A 24,355-nucleotide genomic window follows, 5' to 3' on the forward strand; every position below is an offset into this window, starting at 1 on the left:
TCCCCGGGCCTGTGTGGGTTTTCTCCGGGTGCTCCGGTTTCCTCCCACATTCCAAAAACATGCCTGGCAGGCTGATTGAACACTCTAAATTGTCCCTAGGTGTGAGTGTGAGTGCGAATGGTTGTTCGTTTCTGTGTGCCCTGCGATTGGCTGGCAACCGATTCAGGGTGTCCCCCGCCTACTGCCCGAAGACAGCTGGGATAGGCTCCAGCACCCCCCGCGACCCTAGTGAGGATCAAGCGGCTTGGAAAATGAATGACTGAATGAATGAATGTTTTGAATATTGCTTGAAATGTAATGCACGCGTTAAATACTATTTGCTGACATTTTGTTGTTCAGTGCCATCCTGCGGACCCACCAACGTGTCGGCCTTAGCCACCACCTCCAGCAGCGTCCTGGTGCGCTGGTCCGAAGTACCCGAGCCGGACCGAAATGGACTCATTTTAGGCTACAAGGTCTGGGTGACAACCTTTGAAGTGTACTGCACGGCATATGCCGCTCTATGCAATTTCTTTTCATTCTCTGCCATTTGGCAGGTGGTGTACAAAGAGAAGGACTCAGACAGCGGCGCCCGGTTCTGGATGGTGGAGGGCAACGTCACGCACAGCGTCCAGCTGACGGGTCTGGGCAAATATGTCCTCTATGAGATCCAGGTGCTGGCGTTCACCCGCGTAGGAGACGGACGGCCCAGTTCTCCGGCCATCTTTCAGAGGACCCTGGACGACGGTAGACATTTTGGATGATTCTCTTAGACGCGTTCACCACGGACGGGGCTTTGCAAGATTAAGTGGGGGTCTGGAAGGATATTGAAAGCGTTGCATGGCTTGAAAAATGTCATCATCGTGACATCATCTCCCTCCTGCAGTGCCAGGACCACCGATGGGCATCCTGTTCCCGGAGGTGCGCACCACTTGGGTTCGTCTGATTTGGCAGTCGCCCTCCCAACCCAACGGGATCATCCTGGGTAAGCAAAGATTTGTCCTCTTTCGTCCTCGGCAGTGTACTTGAGTGGCCCTCTTCCCGTGTACCAGCGTACCAGATCACGTACCACCTCAACTCCAGCAACGGCAACACCGCCACCGTGGACGTGCTCAACCCCAGCGCCCGCCAGTACACCGTCACCGGCCTCAAATCTGAGTGCGTCTACGTGTTCCGCATCACGGCGCAGACGCGCAAGGGCTGGGGCAAGGCTGCTGAGGCGCTGGTGGTCACCACGGAGAAACGAGGTAACGTGAGGTCAAGTTGAATCGCGTTTTCACGCGCTTTAAGAACAAGAAAATAAACGCAAAGCACTATTTTATTATTAAAATATGTTTTTCCATCTGCAAATGATCAATCTGTGTCCATTTCAACCAAAATAAATAACTCAAATATATTGTTAGATGTTATCTGCTGACATTATGAGGTGTTAACTCTGCTTCCTGTCCCCCGCCAGCTCGCCCGCAGCCCACCAGCCGCCCCGCCGTGCCTCAGAAGGACGTGCGCGCCCGCCGCGTTCTCCTGTCGTGGGAGCCCGGCAGCGACGGCCTCTCGCCTGTGCGCTACTACACCGTGCAGCTCCGCCAGCTCCCCGACAGCAACTGGACCGTGCATTCGGCTTCCGTCAACCATGACGCCACCTCCTACGTTGTCTCCAGGTAGCCGTTTCATCATAGCATTTTTTTTTTCTGTTTGCAAAAGGGAAAAATCGATACTCAGCACATATGTAGTCATAATAATCCTGATAATCAGACACTCTGCTGCGCTTTGTATTGCCAAGGCTGAAGCCCTTCACGTCCTATCAGTTCCGAGTGAAAGCGACCAACGACATCGGCGACAGCGAATACAGCGAGGAGAGCGATGCCATCACCACTCTGCAGGATGGTAGGCAATGCGCCAAATGTAACCCAAGTGAGTCAAATGCAGCTCATTCCACTCGATCCTTTGCCGTGCTTGACCAAACCAGCGCCGGACGAAGCGCCCGTCATCTTCTCCGTCACACCACACACCACCACGTCAGTGCTGATTCGCTGGAAGGTAAAAAGAAGACGCGTTACTTTTTCTTTTTCTTCTCTTTTTGAAAATAATACGAAGGACGTAAATGATCCTTGCGTACTCCACTCTCAGCCGCCCCCCGAGGAGAGGATCAATGGCATCCTGCTGGGCTTCCACATCCGCTATCGGGAGCTGCTGTACGACCGTCTCCGAGGTTACTCCCTCCACGCCATCAACAGCATGTCTGCGTGGGCTGACCTCACGGGTGAGACCAAAAATTATAATAATAAAATGAATGGCAACATTTTAAAAATGAACCACTAGGTGGCGGAATGTAAGCATTTCTGTACTGCACTGTGTGCTTTTGTCAACAGAGCCACCAAAATGTCAATGTAGTATTTTATTTGACTGAATGATACATGAATGATTGGTGAGCTCAGCCGCCTCAAAATTCCAAGGTCCTGGGTTCAAATCCGGGCTCCTGCCTGCGATTTGGAGTTTGCATGTGTCTCCCCTGTGCCTGCGTCGGTTTCCCTCCAACATGCCCCAAAAAGAGTTCTCATAATTATTCACTTATTTCATACTGATGTTACGCATTTCATCCTTGAATAATTTGAAAATGATGCATTTTAAATATAATATTAACAATAACATTAACGTGACTTCCGCTCCCGTACACAGCACCATACAGCATCCGCAATCTGAGCGACGCCTCTCTGACGCAGTTCGAGCTGGACAGTAAGTTTCACAACAACCACAACAGGAACACAAAGTATGATTTGATTGGTTTAATTTGCTGCACAACACTGTCACAGAGCTGAGCAAGCACAAGCGGTACGAGATCCGCATGAGCGTGTACAACGCCGTTGGCGAGGGGCCCATCAGCCCGCCCCAGGAAGTGTTTGTCGGGGAAGCAGGTGTGTGCATGCTCTTGATAAGCATCGTATAGGTAGTGGGCAAACTTTGGTGAAGTTTAAATGTTGGGACAGTTATGTGTGTGTATATGTGGCCTGTCAGCCATACTATCTGCAACATATTATTTAAGATAAGATAAGATATCCTTTATTCGTCCCACACTGGGGAAATTTACAGCCTCCAGCAGCAAGAATGTATGTAGAAAGAAGAAAGAGAAAAAAAAACAACAAACATATTTCAATTAAATGCAATATGAACACAAAATGGATAAATCGCAGTACTATTTACAATTTTCCTTCACATCATTTAATTATTATTATTATCATGATTGTTATTTTTTATTCATCATTTGCTGCTCTATTAAGCATATAATGTCTCGTATGAGGTCCTAATAATGGGATGTGGTGGTGTTTAGTTCCCACGGCGCCTCCGCAGAACGTGGCCGTTCAGTCCGCCAGTGCCACCCAACTCGACGTCACATGGGACCCGCCGCCAATCAGCGCTCAAAATGGCGACATCCAAGGTTACAAGGTAAAAAACAAAAAGTGGTCCACAAGAAGAGGAATTCAACTTGATGTTACTAATTCATCCATAGGGTACTAGTTTAACCAGATGTAACGACAAATAAATGTAACTCATAACATCAAATGTATTTAAAACATCCAACCAACACTACTATTAAAAACAATTGTTTAGACCAAATTTATCTCATTCATCTAAATTAAAATGTCAAACATACGGCCTGCGAGCCGGAACCGGCCCCCAAGGAGGTTCGATCCGACCCGCAGGATCATCATCAAGTGAAACAAAAAATGCATTGAAAACACAGAAGGAATATTTTCAATAAAATTCAATTTGTGGATTATCCGCTAGGGAGGCACACTGTTTTGATCACAGGAGAAGACAACATTGTTTTGATCGGGGAAGAAAACAGCAGTCTCAGTCTGTCACCGAGATAGACCCAACGCAGCAAATGACATGAATCAATGCTTCTTGAGAGCAAAACAAATCTTCCAAATGTAACTCCTCCCACCAAAGGTCTACTTTTGGGAGGCCCAGCGCAAGAACGAGACGGAGCGTCTGCGGACCCTGTTCATGCCAGAGGGAAGCGTTAAGCTGAAAAACCTGACCGGCTACACCAGCTACATGATCAGCGTGGCCCCCTTTAACGCCGCCGGGGACGGACCACGCAGCCCCGCCATCAGGGGGCGCACTCAACAAGCAGGTAGATAAGCTCATTTGGGCATATATTGGGGCACACGGTGAGCGTGTGGTGTGCCGAGAGCGACCACAATGTCATTTTTTGTGTTTCAGCCCCCAGCGCCCCCAGCTTCATCCACTTCAGCGAGCTCACCACCTCCTCAGTTAACGTGTCGTGGGGCGAGCCCGCTTTCCCTAACGGCATCATCGAGGGCTACCGTCTGGTCTACGAACCCTGCACGCCCATAGACGGTATAACTCTCGTCCTCCCTCTCTGCACCGTTGCTTGGCTTAGCAAATAATAACAGCTTTAAAAGCGGTTGAGTATGAATTTAAATGTATGTTTGATTAAAGGGCGTCGTTGCCCAGCACAGTTTATCCAACCGCTGCAATTTATGGCTAGTTGAGGTATCCTGTTTAATCATGCCAACAAGAGAATACCATTAGGATTTTTTTTAGAATTTACCGCGACGACTGACTAACTGCATTGCATTGTCTGTCCTGTGTAAGAAGTGCTGTAAATGTGATATGTTTGCGCAGAGTCTTCCGCGACCTGTGCCGACTGTCTCCACTCCCCCTCCTCCCCCCCAGGCGTCAGTCGGACCGTCATGATGGACGTGAAGGGCAGCGGCCCGCTCTGGCTCAAGCTCAAGGACTTGGCTGACGGCGCCACGTACAACTTCCGCATTCGCGCCCGGACCTTTGTGTACGGGCCTGAGGTGGAGGCCAACATCACCACCGGTCCTGGAGAAGGTAGCTGCTGACGCCATGGATTTTTTTTTTCTATCCTAACTTGAAATGCTTAAATAGTTCTGTGATTGCTTCGCAGGATCCCCGGGACCTCCCGGAGACCCCTTTATCACTCGCTATGGCTCAGCGCTGACCATCCACTGGACCAGCGGTGACCCGGGACGCGCTCCGATTACGCGCTACGTCATCGAAGCCAGGCCTTCTGGTGAGTGTGGCGAGATTTTGGAGGAGTCCTTCAAGGGAGGAAAAGCAGTGTCAAGTGTCACCATCTGCCACCCGCTCGCCATCCGGGGCTCTTTTAAGAGCTTATTGATCAGTTCGGACAATATTATGACAAGCAAGCTTTGTTATAGAGGGCTCTGTCCTTTTAGCAATTGCCCACAATGCACTACCGGCGGCCATATTGGAGGGCTGTTATAAACGAGCCATACACAAATAGACGAATAGACTTCGTGTATGGCTTGTTTAGAACAGCCCTCCAATATGGCTGCCGGTAGTGCATTGTGGGTAATTGCTAAAAAGACGAACCCCTCTGTTGAATTGCAGTTTGACTTAATATCTTGCATACGAAATTGCAGATCACAAAAACATGGCAGCTGCTCATACAAAATAACGAGACTTCTCTGGATCGCACATATGCAATTGTTTGCAGCTACAATTAAAAAATAATAATAATAATCATGTCTGTGCTCATGTTTGGCGTGGCAGCAGCCGCCATGCTGGTTCGAAGACCTTGACTGCTGCGTTCTGCCCATTCGATACAATGCCTCCTCTTCATGCAAGGACAACTTTTTGAATGTTTTCCAGTGTCTATTGCATTGTGACTAATGAGTTGCGTTGTGTTTGTTTTGAGTGCGTGTGTGGCCCATTAAGAGTTAGCGTGGTGTTTACAACCGGCAGCGGAGGCATGTAATTAAAGCTCTCTGGCAACACTGAAATACTGAAATATTACCCACATTTTTTTTTATGCCTGCCGGAGCTGCGAAACTGATGAATTGCTCACGGTTTATCTTAAAGAGGACACTTTCTGGAAAACGGACTTTTTTATGTTTATACAAACAAATACAGCAGTCGGATCACTGGAGTTTCTGCCCACCCATCGAGTGTGAAGTTGAACAAGTAAATCTTTGGTTCTGCCTATTTTAGACGCGCTGTTCCCAAACCATAGAATAAATTTACATCATAACTACTTACCTGAAGTAGAAGGGAGAGATCATGAGGAGCAGAGAGGGCAAAAACCCACACCTGGACTTACCCCTCTCACTCTGCTTGAACCCTAGATTTGATACCCTAACTGCAAACCCCCCGCCGGACCAGAAACTTTATTTTGAATCCCTACTTTGAATTAACAAGAGGAAACTCTTTTTGATAACTGCTATGGTCGTAAAGAAGTGAAAATATGTAATATCAATCGAACGATACGTTTGGCCCCACGTTAACAAGGACACGGTTTCTATTGGCTTTGCAGACGACGGGCTGTGGGACATCCTGATCAAGGACATCCCCAAGGAAGTGACGTCACACACGTTCAACATGGACATTCTGAAGCAGGGCGTCAGCTACGACTTCCGAGTGATCGGCGTGAACGACTACGGTTACGGCGCGCCGAGCCTACCCACTCCTTCCATATCAGGTACTCCTTTCTGCCATAAACATGCATCTTGACGTCATTTGTTACTCATCAATCCACTGTAGTACAACTTTGACTTCTCCTCTTTTATTTATTTATTTTTTTAATAACACCACCAGCCCAAAAAGTGTCCCCCTTCTACGAGGAGTGGTGGTTCTTGGTGGTGGTTGCCCTTGTAGGGCTAATCTTCATCCTCCTGCTGGTCTTCATCCTCATCATCCGAGGGCAGAGCAAGAAGTATGCAAAGAAGTCAGAATCAGGTGAGGCCCACCCACACGGTAACCACGTTGCTTTACAACTTTTTTTTTAACTCCCCCAACATTTTTGTCCTCGTAAATCATGTTTTGGTTTAACGAGCAGATAACCCGTCCATAAATTTGTCCGGAAACAGATGTTGGTGAAGCGATGTCGCCGGGCAAGGTCGGAACTTGTCCTTTGACATTGTTTTGCCTCGCTCTGCACTTCTAAGGCGGCTTGGCTATCCGTAGGGGGGGGGGGGGGGGGGTTGCCCCAGCAGGGTCACTTACTGCCCGTCTATTCATTTGACTGAGAGTCGAAAAACAAGAGCCGTCCCCGTCTCTCTCCTGACACAAACCTCCGTAGCAAGCTTTGGTGTGTTTTTTTTTTTCACTCACATACTTGTGTGTAGCCGCCAGTTGACCTTAAGTCACTGGCGGCTGACCTTAAGTCACTTGCGACCGTGGAGGCCCCGCTCGCAAAGAATGTTTTCAACCTCTAACGCAGGGGTCGGCTTTTGTGCACCGGGGCCACGTTTTATTTTTAAGATGGACAGGCTGGCCTGGTCATTCGCTTTTTTAATCTTTTTCTTGACTCAAATTGTATTTAGAATTTTGCTTACAGTAAAACAATTAACTGATTGTTTCATTAGATCGCGGGTGTAAAAAAAATAAAACAATACATACCGTATTGGCCCGAATATAAGACGGTGTTTTTTTCATTGAAAGAAGACTGAAAAAGTGGGGGGTCGTCTTATATTCGGGTCTAGACATTACACCCATTGACGACGCTAGATGGCGCCAGATATCAATGAAGCGAATGCTGAATTTGACTCCCCACTCCAAAGTGAACCCTTGCCACGAAGAATAAAAATAAAAATAGCGGTATAAAAGCAAAGGAGAAGAAAATAGAAGAGATAACAGAAAATGGAGACACGTAGTGACAATCTGGAGAACAGTGGGTCGAAGATCGGCCAGGTTAACCGGCAGCTTAGGAGAATTTATGATGTAATTTACATTTCAAAAACCAGAAGCCATCCATTTACGAATGTGATTGCACTTTAGATTTGAATGGGGCAAAATAACATGCTTTTTCTCTCAAATATATTGTTATAATATTTTTTTTCAGACGAACTGTAATTATTTCTGTATAAAAATTAATTTGGTGTTCAAAAAGTCTTTTTTCCAACTAGAGTTTTGAAAAAGAGGGGGTCGTCTTATATTTGGGCCAATACGGTACATTTTAAATATAGCAAAACTGTTCCACTAATGCAACATATGAAAGAATGGAGATAAGAATTCTAACGGTCTCATCCCGCTCGGGCCTGTGGTCACACAGTGTCTCTGTACGTGTGCGCCGCAGGTAACAACGCCAACTGCAATGCGCTGACGCACGGCGACATGGTGAGCCTGGACGAGGGTCGCTTCCCCACCCTGGAGTTGAACAACCGCAGGCTGTCCGTCAAGAACTCCTTCTGCCGGAAGAACGGCGTCTACACCAGGTCTGCCCTATGCAACGGCGCTTCCGAAACCCCGATGATTCTGGATTAATACAGTGTCTTGATCTCGGCTTTCGAAATAGTAAAGAATCCTCGCGCCTGGCCTGCTGCCTCATCCGCCGGATCCCAATTCAAACAATTCTTAATCCTACCGCAGTCCGGCTAATTCCGAGCCGTGTCGGACAGGCGGGGGTGTTTACGGCTGATTTTCTTCCGATTAGTGCGGGTTCGAGCGCAGAGTTAAGTTCAATTGTTTTTTTTTTTAACTTGGCATCTCATTGCCCACAGCTTAGTTTCATAGTCGAGCTTTCTCGGATAAGTATAACACAAAGATGGACATTACACATGAAGATGGATGGATGAGTTTTTCAAATAAATGGTTTTAGAGCTGGAATGGGAATCTTCAAAGATGGAGGGGGGCCACATTTTTTCATCAGCGCGCCGACGGAGTAGGGACTCAAATCACTGGTCGCAAGGGGCCAGGAAAACAACAACGCGTGAAACCAAAAATGCTTGCAAAGAACACAGAGAATACCCATATGAAATATCGCAAGTCCAATCACGCGAAACCAAAGATCAAGATCGATAAAAAGGAATAATGAATAATCCACCCTCATCAAGGATCTGCTTTGCGGTATCTGAAATCTGCCAATCCTTTTTATGATGCGTCAAGTATTAAATTGATCACGTACAAATCCGATTTTTTTTTTTTATGCAGGTCACCTCCCAGGCCAAGTCCAGGCAGTCTCAACTACTCAGATGAAGACGTGAGCACAAAGTACAACGACTTAATCCCTGTGGAGAGCAGCAGCCTGACCGAGAAACCGTCCGAAATCTCCGACTCGCAGGTACTCTAGCAACACACGATCCATTTTTTTTGAAAACTGGATTTATGTTAGTCGGGGGGCAGAGGGAATGGGGCGGGGGGGGGGGGGGGGGTCTTTCATCATGTCCGTGTGCGCACTCCACTCTGCATCGTCGGCTCTGCAGTATTTTTTTGTTGTTTTTGTTGGGGGGTTTTCCCCCCTTCTCCCTATTTATTTTAATTCAAACTGCCCGCCTTCATGTGGACATTGTCTCGGGGTGTCGGCTGTTCTTCCTCAACAGCGGTTGTAGTTTTCCGCCGTTTTCCGTCTGCTGAGTCAGAGTAGCCATCATTTCCAGAGTCAACCCCCCTCTCCTTTCTCTGTCTCCCTCTCCCTCTTGATTCCCATTTCCCACTGCCATGTGTGTCTCCGGTGTTGTTTGGGAACATTTTATTCCCGGATGTCTTCCATGCATATGTGTTCTTCATTTATGTCTCCCCTCTCTTTTTTTGGGGGGGGGGGGGGGGGGGCGAATTATCTCACGGTCTGGGCTTTGTGCCAGCCGAGCAAGAAAGGGGTCAAGGTGGAAGAAGTAGACTTGTTTTAGAAAGCCTTGAATATTGCCTTTCGTGTATTCTGCGTCATTCCCAAAATTGTCAACTAAACAATCCTGTTATGAACCCCCCACGCCCCAAAATCCTCTCTGGTCGCCTTTAAACACCACCCCCTACCCCTCAATAGGCCTCTTACCCCCCACCCCAATGAATCGGCTCAGAAAGGAACTTTCACCACTTGATAACGTTCCCTCAATGTTTCCTCATTTCCCCACCTGGCCGACATTCCTGCTTTTATTTTTTATTTTTTTTTTGCGTTCTCTGCATCCCAAATCTCCGGAATGGTCACGGAGAGTTTCTCCAGCTGCGTTCTCTGTGGGAAATGTTGTCTTTTAAATCCTGCTTCTCCCTACGTGTTTGAGACCCCCCATGCCCCCCTTTTTTTAAGACATGGGTTTTTGTCTTCGCCACCGAGCAAATAGCGATGATCTCATTTGTGAGTCACACACAGTAGATCATGCAAAGATTTACTTTAATGGGAATGATGTCATGTTTGTGCCGAGATCAAGTAAATGGTTCTGCCCCCCACCCCATCCCATTTCAAATAATCAGTCATTATATTCTATCTCAGGGTGAAATGAAAAAAATAAATAAAATACACACTGTTTTGGCTTCTGGTGGGACCCCTGCCGTGTTCACTAATCACGTATGATGACGACCTCCGACGTCTTGTATAATCCATAACTCGGCAAGACAAAGGACTGACCCACTCTGGCGATTTGGGGATGAGATGGGATGGGGGAGGTGCTGGTTGCCAGACCAGGCTGCCTCAACTGCAATTGTCGAAAGTTAGAAGCCGTACTCGGGTTTCAAATCTGCTCCATCACCCGCCACAATGGCAAAAAAAAAAAAAAATCTTACACAAGATTTCGAGCACAAATTTGTTTTTAAAAGACACCCGGATTTCCAAGATTTCACGCAAAGATTTCTTGTGTTTGGTTGGATATCACGACGTCTCTCCCTTTCATTTTACACTGTCACAATTTAAAACGTGTTTGCCACTTGACACTGACAATGGCAATTGATCCCTCTGAGTTGTTTTCTTGTGCGCCTGCAATTACCCGCTAACAAGCTCAGCGAGGAGGCTTTTTACGGTCAGCGCTACACCGCAGGATGTCGAATCTACATCAGAGACTTCCGTTGCCCCCTCGGGCTTTGATTAAATACTGCAGATAGACGTTTAAGATAAGGGCTTGCTGTCGGTTAGTCGGTCGATGTCTGTGTCCCTTCTCTTAACTCATTCACTCCCAAAGACGGTCTTAAACGTCTTTTCAAACTTGGTCTAGAATTGGCTGGTACTGAATGAGTTAATATGGTGATGTGCTGTTTAAAAAAAAATAAAAAATAAGAGAGAGAGAGAGAGAGAGAGAGAGAGAGAGAGAAAAAAAAAACCCCACTGTTCTGTTCACCCATAGGAGGCGCTGGTGTTTTCATACGGAACAGGTGGTCTACATACACTTCCACTGCATTTGGTGAGGTTCCTATCGGCTGCCTGCTTTTGTTTGTTTTCAACTGTTTGTAGCCAGACCGGTTCCTCTTGCTAATTTCCATCCAATTCCAGACTTCTTCTTTTGTGTACCGGCCTGGTTTGGGTACAAAGATCCCGGACGGCAATTTTGCCGCTTAGCGTGTCGAAAGTCATCCTGTGTTTTGCTTTTTTTTTGGATCCGTTTGCACGCTTCAGCCATCATAATCAATCATGCTTTGACCATTTCTGACCGTTCCTTGGTGTCCGTCGTGATGTGTTTGGAAGGTGCTTTCACGTCTGTGGAAAATGTCCTTGGTTCAGTTCAGGTTTGCGCTGTAAAAATTCCAAGCATGCCAGGGAGGCGTCGAAACGAACCACTCTCTTTTTTTCATTCGCCTTAACGATGTCAACAGGGAGATTGTTCGCTGTTTGCATTGTTGCGTGAGAAGCAAATATAGCTGTGGTAAAAAAAAAAAAAAAAAAATGGGGGAATCAGATTATTTCAGAGTTGAAATCTGACAATTCGGAACGTTTTCACATGCAGCCTGTCGTATGCTACAGGAAACAAGCATATCAGTAACACATTGCCGTGAGCCGGCAAGGCTATCGCTAATTTTGTTGCATCCCAGAATACCAAAAAGTAGTCATTTAGGATGGAAACGTGAACGCACTGACAGGCAGGTTGCACCAAAAACCACGTCCGAGCTGTTCCGTCGCTAGTGTGAAAGCACCCCCGCGCGTGTGCATGTTTGTCTTTTTTTTTGTTGTGCTTCAAACGAGGGCTAATAATACATCTTTAGCTATCGTGTCGCTAATCACTCCAACGTGGCGCCATGGCCTCCCTGTGGTGTATAAATCCATAAAAAGTCACCCTTTTTTTCTGTCCGGCAGGGCAGCGACAGTGAGTACGAGGTGGACGCCAACCGCCAGAAGACGCATTCCTTCGTCAACCACTACATCAGTGACCCCACCTACTACAACTCGTGGCGCCGCCAGCAGAAGGGCATCTCCCGGGCGCAGGCCTACAGCTACGCCGAGTCGGAGCCGGGCGAGCCGGACCACTGCGCCTCCCCGCCCCAGCTGCCCTCTCTGCCGCCCTTGCCGCCCCAACTCAGCTCGCCCAGCCCCCAACCCCAACCCCAATCCCAGCCCCAGCAGCAGCAGGCGCAGGGACAGCCACCCGGCCAGGGCAGCCTGTTCAGGCCCAAGGGCAGTCGGACTCCCACCCCGTGCCAGCAGAGCGCCAACCCCCCCGGCCAGCACGCCGCCCTCTACAGGCCCCCTAGCAGTCTGGCTCCCGGCTCGCGGGCCCCCATCGCAGGCTTCTCATCTTTTGTGTGAGAATTGCAGAAAAAGAACAAAGGAAATTCCTGGAAGTTTCCACGCCGCTTATTTCCTGATGGTATTCCAACACTTTTAGCAACACCTTCAATTGAGGCTTTCTAAGTGCAAGACACGTGATGAAGATACACACTTTTGGTCAGCGTTTTGTTTGCATGACTTCTTATTGTTTCTTTCTTTGTTTTGTTTCCACACACTCAATTGGTACAGGCCCTGAACCTCACGGGATCTCCCCTTACTCTTTTTAAATGAGAATTTCCAGAAATGCACAATGGAGATTTCTGAAAGTGTCCACGTGGATGTTCGTGTGATTTGCACTTGTTTATTTTTATTTTTTTCATACTTCTGACACGCCTTCAACTTGTGACTTTCTGCACCACTTTTTGACACACAGTTGTGATACATGTATATCTGCCACACTTCTTGTTAGCGCTTGTTAGCCTGAGCATTTTTTTTGTTGTTTTAAGATCGCCTTTAACTTGAGACTTTTTTTTGGACCCATGGCCTTTTCCACATTTTGGATTTTTTTTTTTCACTTGACTTAACAGTTTTTCATCTCCCGACACTTTCACAAAAACACCTTCAATTTGCGACCTTTTGAGACACTTTGAAACCGCTAAACCTTTCATGAGCGCTATTTTAGCCACACTTTTTTTTTAAATTTACGACACTTCAACGTGAGACTTTCTGCAACAGTTTTTGTTTGTGCTTTGTTTGCAAAGCATCCTTTTTTTTATTACCAATACTCCTTCAACTTAAGACTTTTTGCCACATGACTATCATACACTACACTTTGTGTTAGCATTTTATTTGCATGACTTATCGGGTTTTTTTCTTGTTTGCACACGCTGAAATGGTACTACCTTTTTATGTCGTACAAAGTCACAAGAATCCTTGAATACACATATTGTATACATAAAGACATACTTATGTATATATATAGTATGATGCTATATATATTATATATATGTACCTAGAGGACTAGTCGGTGCTCACTCAGTATTTATGGCGACTGGAATAGTTTCGGGGGGAGAAAAAAGTGCTGTTCATTGTACAAAAATTGCAATTTTTTTGTGTGTATGTGTGTAAAGAAACAATCACGTAGCACGTCAAAGATCAGCTGGACTCATACTTGTGAGTGACTAATGAGTTTGTACCTTGAGTCCACATTCCAACAGATGCCTTTCATGCACACGGATGACATCTGGCAGGAAACGGCGGACATTTCCTGGATGTTTTTGTGGATATTCCTACTTGAAAGAGCTTGGGAATCACTGGCAGTCACTCTAAACCAAACCAAGGATTTTCTCTGTTTTTTGGACCTTCTCGCTTCCCATCCCAATTGAAGATGTCATCGAAGCGCCTCGCCAACAATTAAGCCGCTGTCCTGTCTCCATTGCTTTGTTCATGTGTAAGTGCGTGTGTATGCGTGTTAATACACGGCCCGAGCTTTACAAATCATTCACTGTGTGTGCGTGTGTGAGCGCAACAAACTGTAAACCTGCCGAGACACTTGTAATGCCACAGTGAAAAAAAAATCAAAAGGTTAGTTTGTTCGAACAAAGTCATCGAAATGTCATTATTTTTGTTTAGAGTTATTTCCTGTGGGGTAATTTTGTTTTATTATGCGATAAAAGTTTACCATGCAGAAGAATGAATATATGATCGCAGTACATTTCAAAAATAAATTATTTTTCAATGTTTGATCTCAGAGTGATCTCAGAGTATTCAGCCATAGCTTGAGTTGTTGTCTCGAACGTACTTGTAAGGCCGCCGTCATTTGTGATCTCCAGCAGTTTATTTTACTCATTTAGCAAGCTCCGGCATTTTATTTTTAGCGTAATCAGTCACATGACGGAGAAGTGTGGTTTGATGTGCGTTAAGAGTGACACAGACGGATATAACGGAGAATCGGGTCATTTTTCAAAATAAAATATCTTTCGTATTCCAAAATAAATGCAACGGAGTTAATGTAAGTTCTTATTGTGCGGCCCGGTACCGGTCCGCGGACTGGTGGCTGGGGACCACTGGTGTACTGTACCTTTAAAAACCGCGGGGGCGGGGCTTGGTGTACTCTGACGGGAGGCCGCAGGGAGGGACGCCCACACAAGCTAACGCGGACGCTGAGCGACACATTCAAGGTACTCCCACCGAAGAACTGCGGACGCTCCTTCATCTCTTCGGCCTACTTCCACTCACTCTTCTGCGGTTACAAGTTTTGGACATAGTTCGTGGAAGTTTCTCAACCTCCCGGAACACCATCTTGAAGGTAAGAAGTTTGACTTGTTTAATGTGTATGTGCTGGTTCTTTGTCGAACTTTTATGGCGGCAGGCGACCTCGTCGCGTGTGTCAATCAAGTTGCGGGTTTGGTTTATGCTAGCTCTATTCGAGCGTCATCATCGGTAAGTCTCGTCGCTCCCACGGCTGTATGAAGACAACAATGAGCCCGTCCATAAGCCGACCCCACCCCCACCGTGACCCCCTCCTCTTTTATTATTTTTTTCCACGAGTCCCGGCCACGTCTTGTTGCATTGAAACACAACAAAAACAAACTTGCTACAATTCTCCGATGACGTCACAAACAGTGCAGTCGACGAACGAATTGAATGAAAAGACTCTCGAAAAGTCTATAATTTAAATGAGGTAATAAATTTTTGTGGCACGAATGGGTGTTCCTGCCATTCATGTTGGATTTATGGCATGATTTATCTCGCAGGTTTCTCCATAGTAGAGCGCAACTTTCCCTTTAAGAGCAGAATCTAATCGGAGGCAGATGCACTTGAAGGCTCATGTTTCTCCCCCCCAAATTATGTAACATTTAACGCTCTGCAAAACGAATAGATCATGATCAGATTCGAAGGATATGTCGTTTTTGGGGGGGTAAAACTATTTCCCCCAGGATAATTGATTCAGCGAAAGATGAAATATTAGGTCATTTGGCATAAAATCATCCCAAAAAGAAGCTTTAATTTATTTCCCCTCACAGTTGAAGTTTACTCTCAACTCTCAACATAACATTAAAAAAATGACATTGCATCTTTAAAACAACCGCCTAACATTGCCTGAGGAAAGTCTGCTGGCTTAATGGTAACGCACAAAGCAAAACAGCAAAGATGAGCTGAAGAAAAGCTTTGATGTTGCAATATAACCAAATCTTTGAACACTAAAGCGGCAACAACTCGTACTCCCAGTCTTAGTTTTTGCTTTTTTTTTCTTCAGCAGAACATTTCTTTTTCTATACTTAAGCTTGTTAATCTGAAAGCTTGTACACTTGTAGGCAGACAGTTTCAACCTCGTCCTCCATCCACCTGCATTATTTTGGTAGGCATCCGTAGAACTGCAAAAGAACAACCATTTTGGTTTGTCCTTCAGGTGTGCCACAAAGACAATTTTATTCCCGAGATTTCAAGCTTTCCACTTTTTCCTGCTCTGACTGTGCCTTTTTCGTTTACAGATCTGATTATTTTGAGGAAACCGGCTTCCGGCCCGTATGGGCTCACCGCTCCAGTTTGAAAAGAGAGTGTACGATCGGATTGGTTCAGAAAGACTTACATCACTGCGCGGCAACCTCTTCACTTATTACAATTTTTTAATTCATTAAAAATATATATATTTAAAATAAATATACATATAATATTAAAACAAATGTGAAAAATATGATAAACAAAAATAAATTAATAAAAAAATAATTAAAAAATTGCATCCTTCTTTAAAGCTAATTTAATCTGCACAAAAAAATAAAGGAAATGCAAACGCTATTCATCCTTTTTTTTTTTTTTTGGTCATCTGAAAATTGTTGACATTCTATCCTATCATTTTTTTTTTCCGCCAATGTTTATCTCACCTGCTGCGCCCGTTGTCATCGATACCTTTTTTTCCCCAAAGCGGCCGAACCAGTTTGGATGATTCTATCGTACATTTAGTGGATAGTTGGCGTCTGGGCACAAGAAAAGTCTGCATTCGACACATCTGCCCAGCGCGCATCCACCGAAATGGTTTGTTTTGCTCGCTTTCTGGATGTTCTTGTCAAAACCGTGATCTAGTTTTGAAGCCATTGTTGTTTTCCTTTCCTGGCACGAAGCTTTGGCCTGTGAAGTTGTTGTTGACTGTTTTGAGCGTGTTCCGTGACGACGGGCGTGACGGGGCCTTGGCAGTCCGGGCCCATGAGTTGACATTTACGCCTTGGAACTCACGTGGAGTTGGTTAATTAGGTGCTCTTGGTAACTGGCGTACCTAATAAAGGTGTCAAATTTAATTTGGGGTATTTTTAGACCAGTGCTGGGTTAGTCAACGGGATTTTTTTGATTGATAAGCATCATGTCCCCTTTTTTTTTTGCTTTTGGGCGTACCCGAAAAGTGGCTTTGTTACTGTTAGCCTATTGTACGATTTTTGCGTCGCTCGGCTACTCTTTTGCCTTCCCGGTGACCCTTGAGCCCGCTTTCTCCTTGTCTCTGACAGACTTTGAACTTCCCGTCGCCTCCGTTTGTCAATTCCTTGGGATATGTGTTCACAAGCCTCCTGGTCTGGGATCTTTGTATCAAGTGAAAACCACGGGGGGGGGGGGGGGGGGGGGGTTCTTAACTGGTCTTGTCGGTCTGGTGGCTTCGAAAAGGGTTTTTTGTCATTGATTTAAAAAAAAAAGGCCGGAATCTGTTGAGCCACTGACACTAATTTATCTTCAAGAACTCTCTAGCTGTTTGACCACCCCCCCTCAAGACCTCCCCTCTAATTTCATTTTAAAGACCAAACAAACCGAAAGGCGAGCGCGCTTGGCTTTGTCCTTTTGAAGTCCGACTAACTACACCCGCCAACCCCTCCATCGAAATCCAGTCTGCTTTGTTTTGCCGTTCCGGCCGCTCGGACAGTTAATTCAAAGACTTGGCCCCCCACGGGGGCCCTCGCATGAACGCTCTCCATTTGTCTGAAAAAAAAAAAAAAAAGCTGCAGGAAAGAGATCTGGTGTGCCTGCGCGCTCGCTACAATCCCTCTGTGGAAGCCCTAATGAGGGCTCACCACTTGCCCCCCCCCCCCCTCCCACTCTGAGCTTGATCATTGCCCTTTTTGTCCATGCCGAGATCCCAAGGGTGGACCGAATGACAGTTGGGGCCTCGCAAAAATCCAGAAGTAAAAGCAAGAACTTTGACCCTCATCCATTTATTTTTTTTTTTGCATTGTCATGCGTGACGGCGCTATGAACTCTGATTTTGTCGATCCATATCACCCCCCCCCCCCCATCCCCTAACCTCGACCAAACTTGTACTGTAATTTGAATTTTGAATAATGTTCCGTGCTGCAGTTACATTTCAGTGTCATGTAAGCGTGAAAAGAAGTTAACCACCGCAAGACCAATCTGAGAGCAAAACACAAACGTCGTGATGTAAAACCTTCAATGTCTTTAATTCGAGGTTTTGTGCAATTTCAGAGGTGTCATTTCACCCTCACAATACTTTAAATATAAATGACTCATTTTGAGCCGAACAACTTGACTAAATAGTCCGTTTTGTGTATGCCAATCAGAACTTAACTCATTCACTCCCAAAGACGTTTTTAAACGTCTTTTCAGACTTGGTCTAGAATCGGCTGGTACTGAATGAGTTAAGCGGACGACTTTTTTCCGACCCTTGCAAATCGAGGTTTTGAGCGTCCGTGGGTCTCTCTCGGTTTGTTTTTTGCCTCGGACAACAACATGACCGCCCACCTCGGCAGCACGGCCCCGCCGCCAAACACTTTGTCTAGTCATGCAGGAATAAACGCTTGATAAAAGGCCAGCTTGGCTGGAAACACACAGAGAAATCATTTTCAAGCCTATCGGGTGCTGATTGTGTTCCGCCGAGCGTTCGGGAAACTGGCCAGGACAGCATTTGGGGAGTCGGTTGGAGAACAGTGGGACGCTCGCTTTGCAAAGGGGGGGCGGGGCGGCGTGTTGATTTTATTTGCTAACCCCCGTGGCTCAAACACGGCTAATGATGACTTGATGAAATGATCCCACCGCTAATCTTGTTTGAATTTGTCTGACAAAGACAACCGCAGTCTTTAAAATTGCGGCGTTTGAGAAGCGTTTGGGTGTCCTTGTCGTGCTGACTGCCAATCATGCAAAATATGGCGTGAATTTGCATGGCGCCGCATGCCCGCATCTCTCCGGCATGACTTGGGCAGCTTTGCATGTCACCGAATCACGAGGCTGCCGTCGTGCTTCCGTGTCTTCTCACGTTAGGCGCGTTCACCTTTCTCCAAAGTCACACCCGTCTGAGCAATTTCTACGTCGACTGATTATTTTTACACACTTCCTTTTGTCTGCTCCATTCACCCACATACTTTTTTGTCACCAAGGTTGCCCAACCGAGCTTGTGACCGGACGTGAAGGCCGACTGGATGAACGGGTTCTCCGCAGCCTCGTAAATCAACCACCTGCGGTGTCGTTTCATGGAGGAGTCGCGCGCGCCGTTCGGCAAAAGGAAAGCAAAAGTTTGCTTCCGTTGACCCGTTCGGCAAAATCCCCCACCCTGAAAAAAAAAAAAAAAAACCTTGACATGTTTTGCTTTGCGAATCTTTTTGCAAAATGGCCAACATTTTTTGCATGATGTTAAACAAATTGATTGTCCATCCATTTGAAACATCACGATGGCCGTTGTGTGTTTCGGAGGCTTTAACCCCGCCCCCGTTTTACTCCCGCCGCGACCACTCTTACTCCCACTAATGAGTTTTTCCAACCCATTGTCCCGTCCGCTGTGGGAATGCGATCTGTGCTTGACCTTGGCCCAACCGGAGACAAATAAAATGCTCTTTGTCCGACCGCAGGCCCCCGCCGACGAAGCTGCCATTGTTGTACTCGGGGCCGCAGAAGTTAATTTGCATGTCAATGTTCCCGACCGAAGCGTCAGAGAACTGGCATGACTGTGGCTTGTTTGTAAGGGGGGGGTTTAAATAAAGTCTGCGTAGTATCAATAAATGAGTAACTTGTTGGAAAATGTCGACGCCCCCTCGGCGCTGAACATCCAGTTGGCTGGAAGAAGGGGAAAGCGGTGCCACGGGATTACGCAAGCGTGGCGGATGAGAGTCGTGATGTCATCGGGCGCGAGACGAGGTGACATGACGATGATGCCCTTAATCATTCATGGCCCCCCTCCCCCCTCGCCTCTGCTCGAGTTGGTGTCATGTGGCGCTGCGGGTGCTCGGTTACGTAAAGGCCTTTCTCCCCGCCGGCGACAAATGAGGGTCTATGAAACCCGCCTGTGATGAAAATGTCATGATCATCGTGACCAAAATGCTCGCTTTGGCTACGTACTGTTGAAATTGTCAATTTCTTGGAGAGGAGTCAAAATATTCTACGGCTCACACGGCGTCGTCGTCTTGCGGTTGGAGCGATTTGGATTGGATCATTTCCATTTGAGCCGTTTGTAATTTGATCACGAGTGTCATCGTTGTCGTAACCGTCAAAGAATGAGAGTGACTTGTTTGCCGTAGCCCTCCTGATAAAACCTGAAATTAGTGCGCAATTGATGAATACTGCTAAAATTAGATTATTTTTGTTTTGTTTTGTCATCGTGTCGTGAGAAGACTATTTTGTCTTGACTTTTTGTGCACCGAGTACTTTTGTTAGCTAGCAATGAGACATTAATTTGGACCAAAGTTGCTTGGGGGATATGCTAACAGCGTTAGCTTCTATCCGGTCTTTTACCATCTGGTTCTGCCAGCACTCGTGCTAACGTTTTCTTCAGATATTATCACCCCATTGATTCGCAGCGGAGTTAAGGATACGTGGGCTCGGGCGGCTGTGGGGGGTGCTCTTAAAAACACAAAGCGGTGGGATTTTTTTCACGTCAGTAACATTAGCGCAATGGTAGCCACACACTAGTGGGCCTTAAAATCTCTCGTGAGGGCGTTATGAGCCAGGAGTCACCGGCCAGCTCATATCGCCGAAGCACATACATGCTTGCTGATGGTTTTTTTTTTTTTCTTTGAAATATTAAATGGGAAGTCAACGGCAAAAAATGTTGACAGAATACGTTCCACGGGGCGGCCATTTTGTCCGTTGCCGACAATTGCAAATGATGTCAAAGTTGCTCAGGGATCCGGTAACGCTGCATCGCGGCTCAGCTTCAGAAAACGGGCCCTCGGAGCTGTCTTGAAATCCCAACGCTGGCTTTAAAAGCGCCAGTTTGAATCACAGCTCATCGCCGCCTGCAAAGCTTTCATTCGTAAGCGATGCCCCGTTGAGTTTTGATGTTTTCACAGTAGAGCAGATACCGAAACGATGTCGAAGCACCGCAGGCTAAACAGACAGACGGCAGTCGGGAGAAGAATGTAACAAATCTCGAGCAAGGGACGCGAGCAAGCTCTGTAAGATGATCCCAAGAAATGCCGCTGCGCTTTTTTTTTTTTCTTTTCTCCCCTACCAGCATTCTCGCTTCATGCTTCTTGCCGCTTACGCAACAATCAAGGGGGCCCAAAATGGGAGCTTGCGAGCGCCGGCCACCCGCGAACGTTTTTAGAACGAAATAGAGAAATCCAAGAAAGGACATTTGACAAAAGACGTGGAGTTATTCTCACAAGTGTTACGCAACAACCTGACGGACTCACTAAGCAGTGAAAGGGTTTGTTTTGGTCTAACAGATGTTTCCATTTTGGAACAAAAGGAGATATTTTGCTTCTTGTAAATACACATGGATGTGATTTATTTTTTTTTTTTAATTGATAAATTGGCAAACCATTCAAAAATGTGTGTGTGTGTGTGTTCTGAGTTGGAATGAAACTAATGTGTAAAAGGATGCACATAATAATTGCCGTTTTTTTTTCCTCACAGGCCGATTTGCTGCAAATGACGTTTTGAGTATGAGAACCAAAATGGCCGCCCGCATTCCCGAGCACGTGAAGTGTCTTTGATGAAGCCAAGCGAAAAGTTGCTGCAGGAGATTCCTCGATTCCGCAAAGAAAATCGCCCGCCTTCCTCCCACAAAAGCGTCCCGTCATGCCGATCCTCAAGCAGCTGGTCCACTCCAACCAGTCAAAGCGGCGATCGCGCGCCGACCTGACGGCGGAGATGATCAGCGCTCCTTTGGGAGACTTCCGGCACACCATGCACGTGGGGCGCGGCGGCGACGCCTTCGGGGACACGTCCTTCCTCAGCACGCGTTCGGGCGAGGCCCCCGACGCCAAGCGCGACTCTCCGGGCTCCAAGCCGTCGCTGCTGGTTCGCACTTTCCGCGGCAGCAAGCGCTCGCACTCCGTCAACCGCGGCGACCGCTACGAGTACCACGCCGCCGCGCCGCCCGCCTCCTCGGCCAACTTTGTGAAGAACGCCATCTCCCTGCCGTACCTCAACGACCACGAGGGCGCCGGCAGAAGCCAGGGGACGGGCGTGTCGTCGGCCAGCAGGCCGGCGGCCATCGCCACCTTCGGCGCTGACTTTGACGAGCGCAGCTTCGGCGACCTCGCCGAGCTGCCGCCGCCGCAGCCCAAAGCCGGCGGCGGGCTGAAGCACGCCGAATCCATGATGTCCTTCCACGTGGACCTCGGACCCTCCATGCTGGGCGACATCCTGAGCGTGATGGAGAAGAAAGACTTTGAGGACGACGACCTGGGCTACGAGGAAGGCAAGGGCAGCGAGGGCCACGGCTCGCCCGCGCACATCCCGCTCATCGACGACCCCGCGCCCGTCGAGGAGCGGCAGCCCCCCGCCAGGCCGCCCCGCATGATGATCTACCAGCAGAAGGTCATGGTTGCCCCTTACAGCCCCGAGCTTCACCCCAAGAACAACAACAACCACCACCAGCACCTGGACAGCTGCTCGGTGTCCAGCTCCGGTTCCACCACCGAGGAAAAGACGGCGTACCCGCACCACAACGACACGGACAGCGCCAAGTACAGCTCGCCGCGCGGCGACGACGACTTCTCTTACATGGACGATGACGACGACGACGAGATCAGAGTTTAAGATCGGACGCCCGTCGCCGCCTGATCCTTCTGCGACACGATGGGGCCGCGGTTACGGCACCCGCGACTGTCACTCGTCACCTCACCTTGTCCGTCGAGTTTGGGAAAGCCGGAGGCCATCTTTGAATGATCGCAGCAACGCGGTGTTGAAACAGAAAGTGAAAGTTGTGGCCCGGGGAATGTGTTCCAAAAAAATCTGAAGGTGGGATGCTTGGATCCTGTGTGGACTTTGCCGGTTTCTTCCTCCCACATCCCCAAAACGTGAACGTTCGCTTCATTGAAGACGCAAAAATTGTCCTTTGGTGTGAAAGTGAACATGAGTGGCTATTTGTTCAGACGTGCTGACGACCAGGGCGCGCGGTGCACCCAATCTTTGCCTAAAACCGGCCGACCCCACCGAGGACTGACTCCTAAAACATACCTACAGGCCATTCCATGTTTTGTTTTCGTCTTTAAAAAAAGTTGGGCGTCCAATTGCACTTAAAATGGCGGGTCGCATTGAAAGTACTTTACAGAATGTAAAAAAGTTCGGGTATGCATTTTGGTTTCTGGTCAAGTAGATGTTAGCTAACGCAAGGAGAATCGGCCCAATGGATGCGGTTGTGACGGTATTCGGTTCCTGTCAGCACAGGACTAAAAGGACGGAGAGAAAAGAAAACGTCTCGCTGCGATCGTTCTCTTACTCGCAGATCATATTTTTTAGGTACACCTGCCTGCGTCATCGTGACAATAACATGAATAAAAAAAATCGAGACATTTTGGTCAAAATATGATCCGTTCTCCTAGTTGTGGTTGTAGTTTGCATTTGACTAAATAAAACAGAAAATACTATGATATGACAAATGTTAAATTAATATTTTAAGTGAAAAATATTTTTGGAAACAAAATATATTGCCTAATTTATTGACGTTGTACATTGCACGATGCTAATCTATTTAGTCATATGCATCCTACGGGGCTGTCTTATTCTAAACTATGAGTTGGTATTTTTGCATTAATGATGACAGTTTCGCATTTATTAGATTGAAAAAAATATATATACATATGGAACATGAAATGTCATAGCTCCTATAAAAAATGGAATTAAAAAAAATACAATTGCTATTTTATCCAACATATGAACTACCAGTTCACGAGTTGTATTTTTCTCGATGTAGTTTGCATATTTGAGAATAGAAATAAAATACGGTTATTTGCTAATGTACATGCTATAACCAGGAATTATTTTTTTTTAAATGCTACATTTTTTTTACAGTTAGAAAGAGCTTTTCTCTGAATCCAGAGTACGGTGCAGGTGTACCTAATGGTGTCCAGTGTGTTGTACGTTAAGCCAAGTATAGTTTAATAATCACTTTGTCGCGAAAATAAGCAAGTTATTTCCTTGCGTTTATAGAATTGCTGTTTCATATCAGTCATTTGTATGCGTATACTTTTCTGCGGTAAAAGGGCCAAATTTGAAACATGATCATCATCCACCGAGCAGTTGTTGTGCCATCAACGCCGATGAACAATTTGATGCGTGATCCAGCAGTCTGCTTGTGGAACTGCTGCAAGAAGAAAACAATGATGGAATATTCCACCACATTGCTGTGAAATGCCGTCTGAGCTGCGTGGACTTTAAATTTTTTTTTCCTTTGCAAATAAGCTGCAGGGGTGGGTGGGAGGGGGGTCTGTTAAATAGAAAGAGCTGTAAAAGAATGTTTTATTGCCAAGTTTGTGCCATCTATTTACTTCTTTGCAGCACAATAACACTATTCAACCTTTGTTTTTCAATAAAAAAAATACAAAGCTGGTGAAATGGCGTCATATTTTTCGTTGGACAGAACAATATTAAAGGAGTACATTTATGAGAGATTATTAAGAAGGGATGAACGAAAACATGCATGCTTTAAAAAAATCGGAACCACTGATTGTCAAACACAACGGGTGCTAACCATCAAAATGAAGAAAAAAAACGCTCATGCATAGTAAGGTGTTTTTAACCCCC

General features: G+C 46.6%; 2 protein-coding genes and 1 long non-coding RNA gene across 11 annotated transcripts in view; 2 read left to right on the forward strand and 1 right to left on the reverse strand.

Annotated features, from left to right (window-relative positions):
• Nucleotides 1-14,137, forward strand: part of sdk2b (sidekick cell adhesion molecule 2b) — a 152,271-nt gene extending 138,134 nt beyond the window's left edge. For 2 of the 7 annotated variants that reach the window (XM_052070702.1, XM_052070700.1), the window contains 21 exons: nucleotides 340-455; nucleotides 537-726; nucleotides 866-964; nucleotides 1,032-1,226; nucleotides 1,436-1,637; nucleotides 1,760-1,863; nucleotides 1,946-2,016; nucleotides 2,107-2,239; nucleotides 2,656-2,712; nucleotides 2,790-2,891; nucleotides 3,305-3,420; nucleotides 3,928-4,114; nucleotides 4,204-4,341; nucleotides 4,630-4,842; nucleotides 4,919-5,044; nucleotides 6,308-6,472; nucleotides 6,589-6,729; nucleotides 8,045-8,207; nucleotides 8,923-9,052; nucleotides 11,040-11,096; nucleotides 11,984-14,137. In XM_052070702.1, the coding sequence (XP_051926662.1) occupies nucleotides 340-455; nucleotides 537-726; nucleotides 866-964; nucleotides 1,032-1,226; nucleotides 1,436-1,637; nucleotides 1,760-1,863; nucleotides 1,946-2,016; nucleotides 2,107-2,239; nucleotides 2,656-2,712; nucleotides 2,790-2,891; nucleotides 3,305-3,420; nucleotides 3,928-4,114; nucleotides 4,204-4,341; nucleotides 4,630-4,842; nucleotides 4,919-5,044; nucleotides 6,308-6,472; nucleotides 6,589-6,729; nucleotides 8,045-8,207; nucleotides 8,923-9,052; nucleotides 11,040-11,096; nucleotides 11,984-12,433 (3,155 nt within the window). In that variant the 3' untranslated portion in view covers nucleotides 12,434-14,137. The remainder of the gene's footprint in view (nucleotides 1-339; nucleotides 456-536; nucleotides 727-865; nucleotides 965-1,031; nucleotides 1,227-1,435; nucleotides 1,638-1,759; nucleotides 1,864-1,945; nucleotides 2,017-2,106; nucleotides 2,240-2,655; nucleotides 2,713-2,789; nucleotides 2,892-3,304; nucleotides 3,421-3,927; nucleotides 4,115-4,203; nucleotides 4,342-4,629; nucleotides 4,843-4,918; nucleotides 5,045-6,307; nucleotides 6,473-6,588; nucleotides 6,730-8,044; nucleotides 8,208-8,922; nucleotides 9,053-11,039; nucleotides 11,097-11,983) is intronic. The other 5 variants (XM_052070701.1, XM_052070703.1, XM_052070704.1 and 2 more) reach the window with 5 other exon arrangements.
• LOC127604003 (uncharacterized) lies at nucleotides 819-1,543 on the reverse strand. Its single transcript, XR_007963180.1, has 3 exons — nucleotides 1,414-1,543; nucleotides 1,037-1,262; nucleotides 819-960 (listed from the first exon to the last, which is right to left on the reverse strand). It is a non-coding gene; the product is annotated as an uncharacterized LOC127604003 (long non-coding RNA).
• Nucleotides 14,138-14,525: 388 nt separating the features above from the next.
• cdc42ep4b (CDC42 effector protein (Rho GTPase binding) 4b) lies at nucleotides 14,526-24,166 on the forward strand. Of its 3 annotated transcripts, XM_052070754.1 has the most exons (3): nucleotides 16,252-16,429; nucleotides 20,671-20,775; nucleotides 21,239-24,166. In XM_052070754.1, the coding sequence occupies exon 3, from the start codon at nucleotides 21,404-21,406 to the stop codon at nucleotides 22,367-22,369; it is 966 nt and encodes a 321-aa protein (XP_051926714.1). In that variant the 5' UTR covers nucleotides 16,252-16,429; nucleotides 20,671-20,775; nucleotides 21,239-21,403; the 3' UTR covers nucleotides 22,370-24,166. The 3 variants fall into 3 exon arrangements, with proteins under 3 accessions (XP_051926712.1, XP_051926714.1, XP_051926713.1); XM_052070752.1 differs by lacking the exons at nucleotides 16,252-16,429; nucleotides 20,671-20,775 and adding an exon at nucleotides 14,526-14,702; XM_052070753.1 differs by lacking the exon at nucleotides 20,671-20,775 and having other exon boundaries at nucleotides 16,254-16,429.
• Nucleotides 24,167-24,355: the final 189 nt, after the last annotated feature.

Source organism: Hippocampus zosterae, chromosome 7, assembly GCF_025434085.1.
Source record: "Hippocampus zosterae strain Florida chromosome 7, ASM2543408v3, whole genome shotgun sequence".
NCBI classification, from domain to species: domain Eukaryota; kingdom Metazoa; phylum Chordata; class Actinopteri; order Syngnathiformes; family Syngnathidae; genus Hippocampus; species Hippocampus zosterae.

Coding starts and splice junctions, on each gene's coding strand:
- cdc42ep4b (XM_052070752.1), top strand. CDS start 21,404: ATGCCGATCCTCAAGCAGCTGGTCCACTCCAACCAGTCAAAGCGGCGA.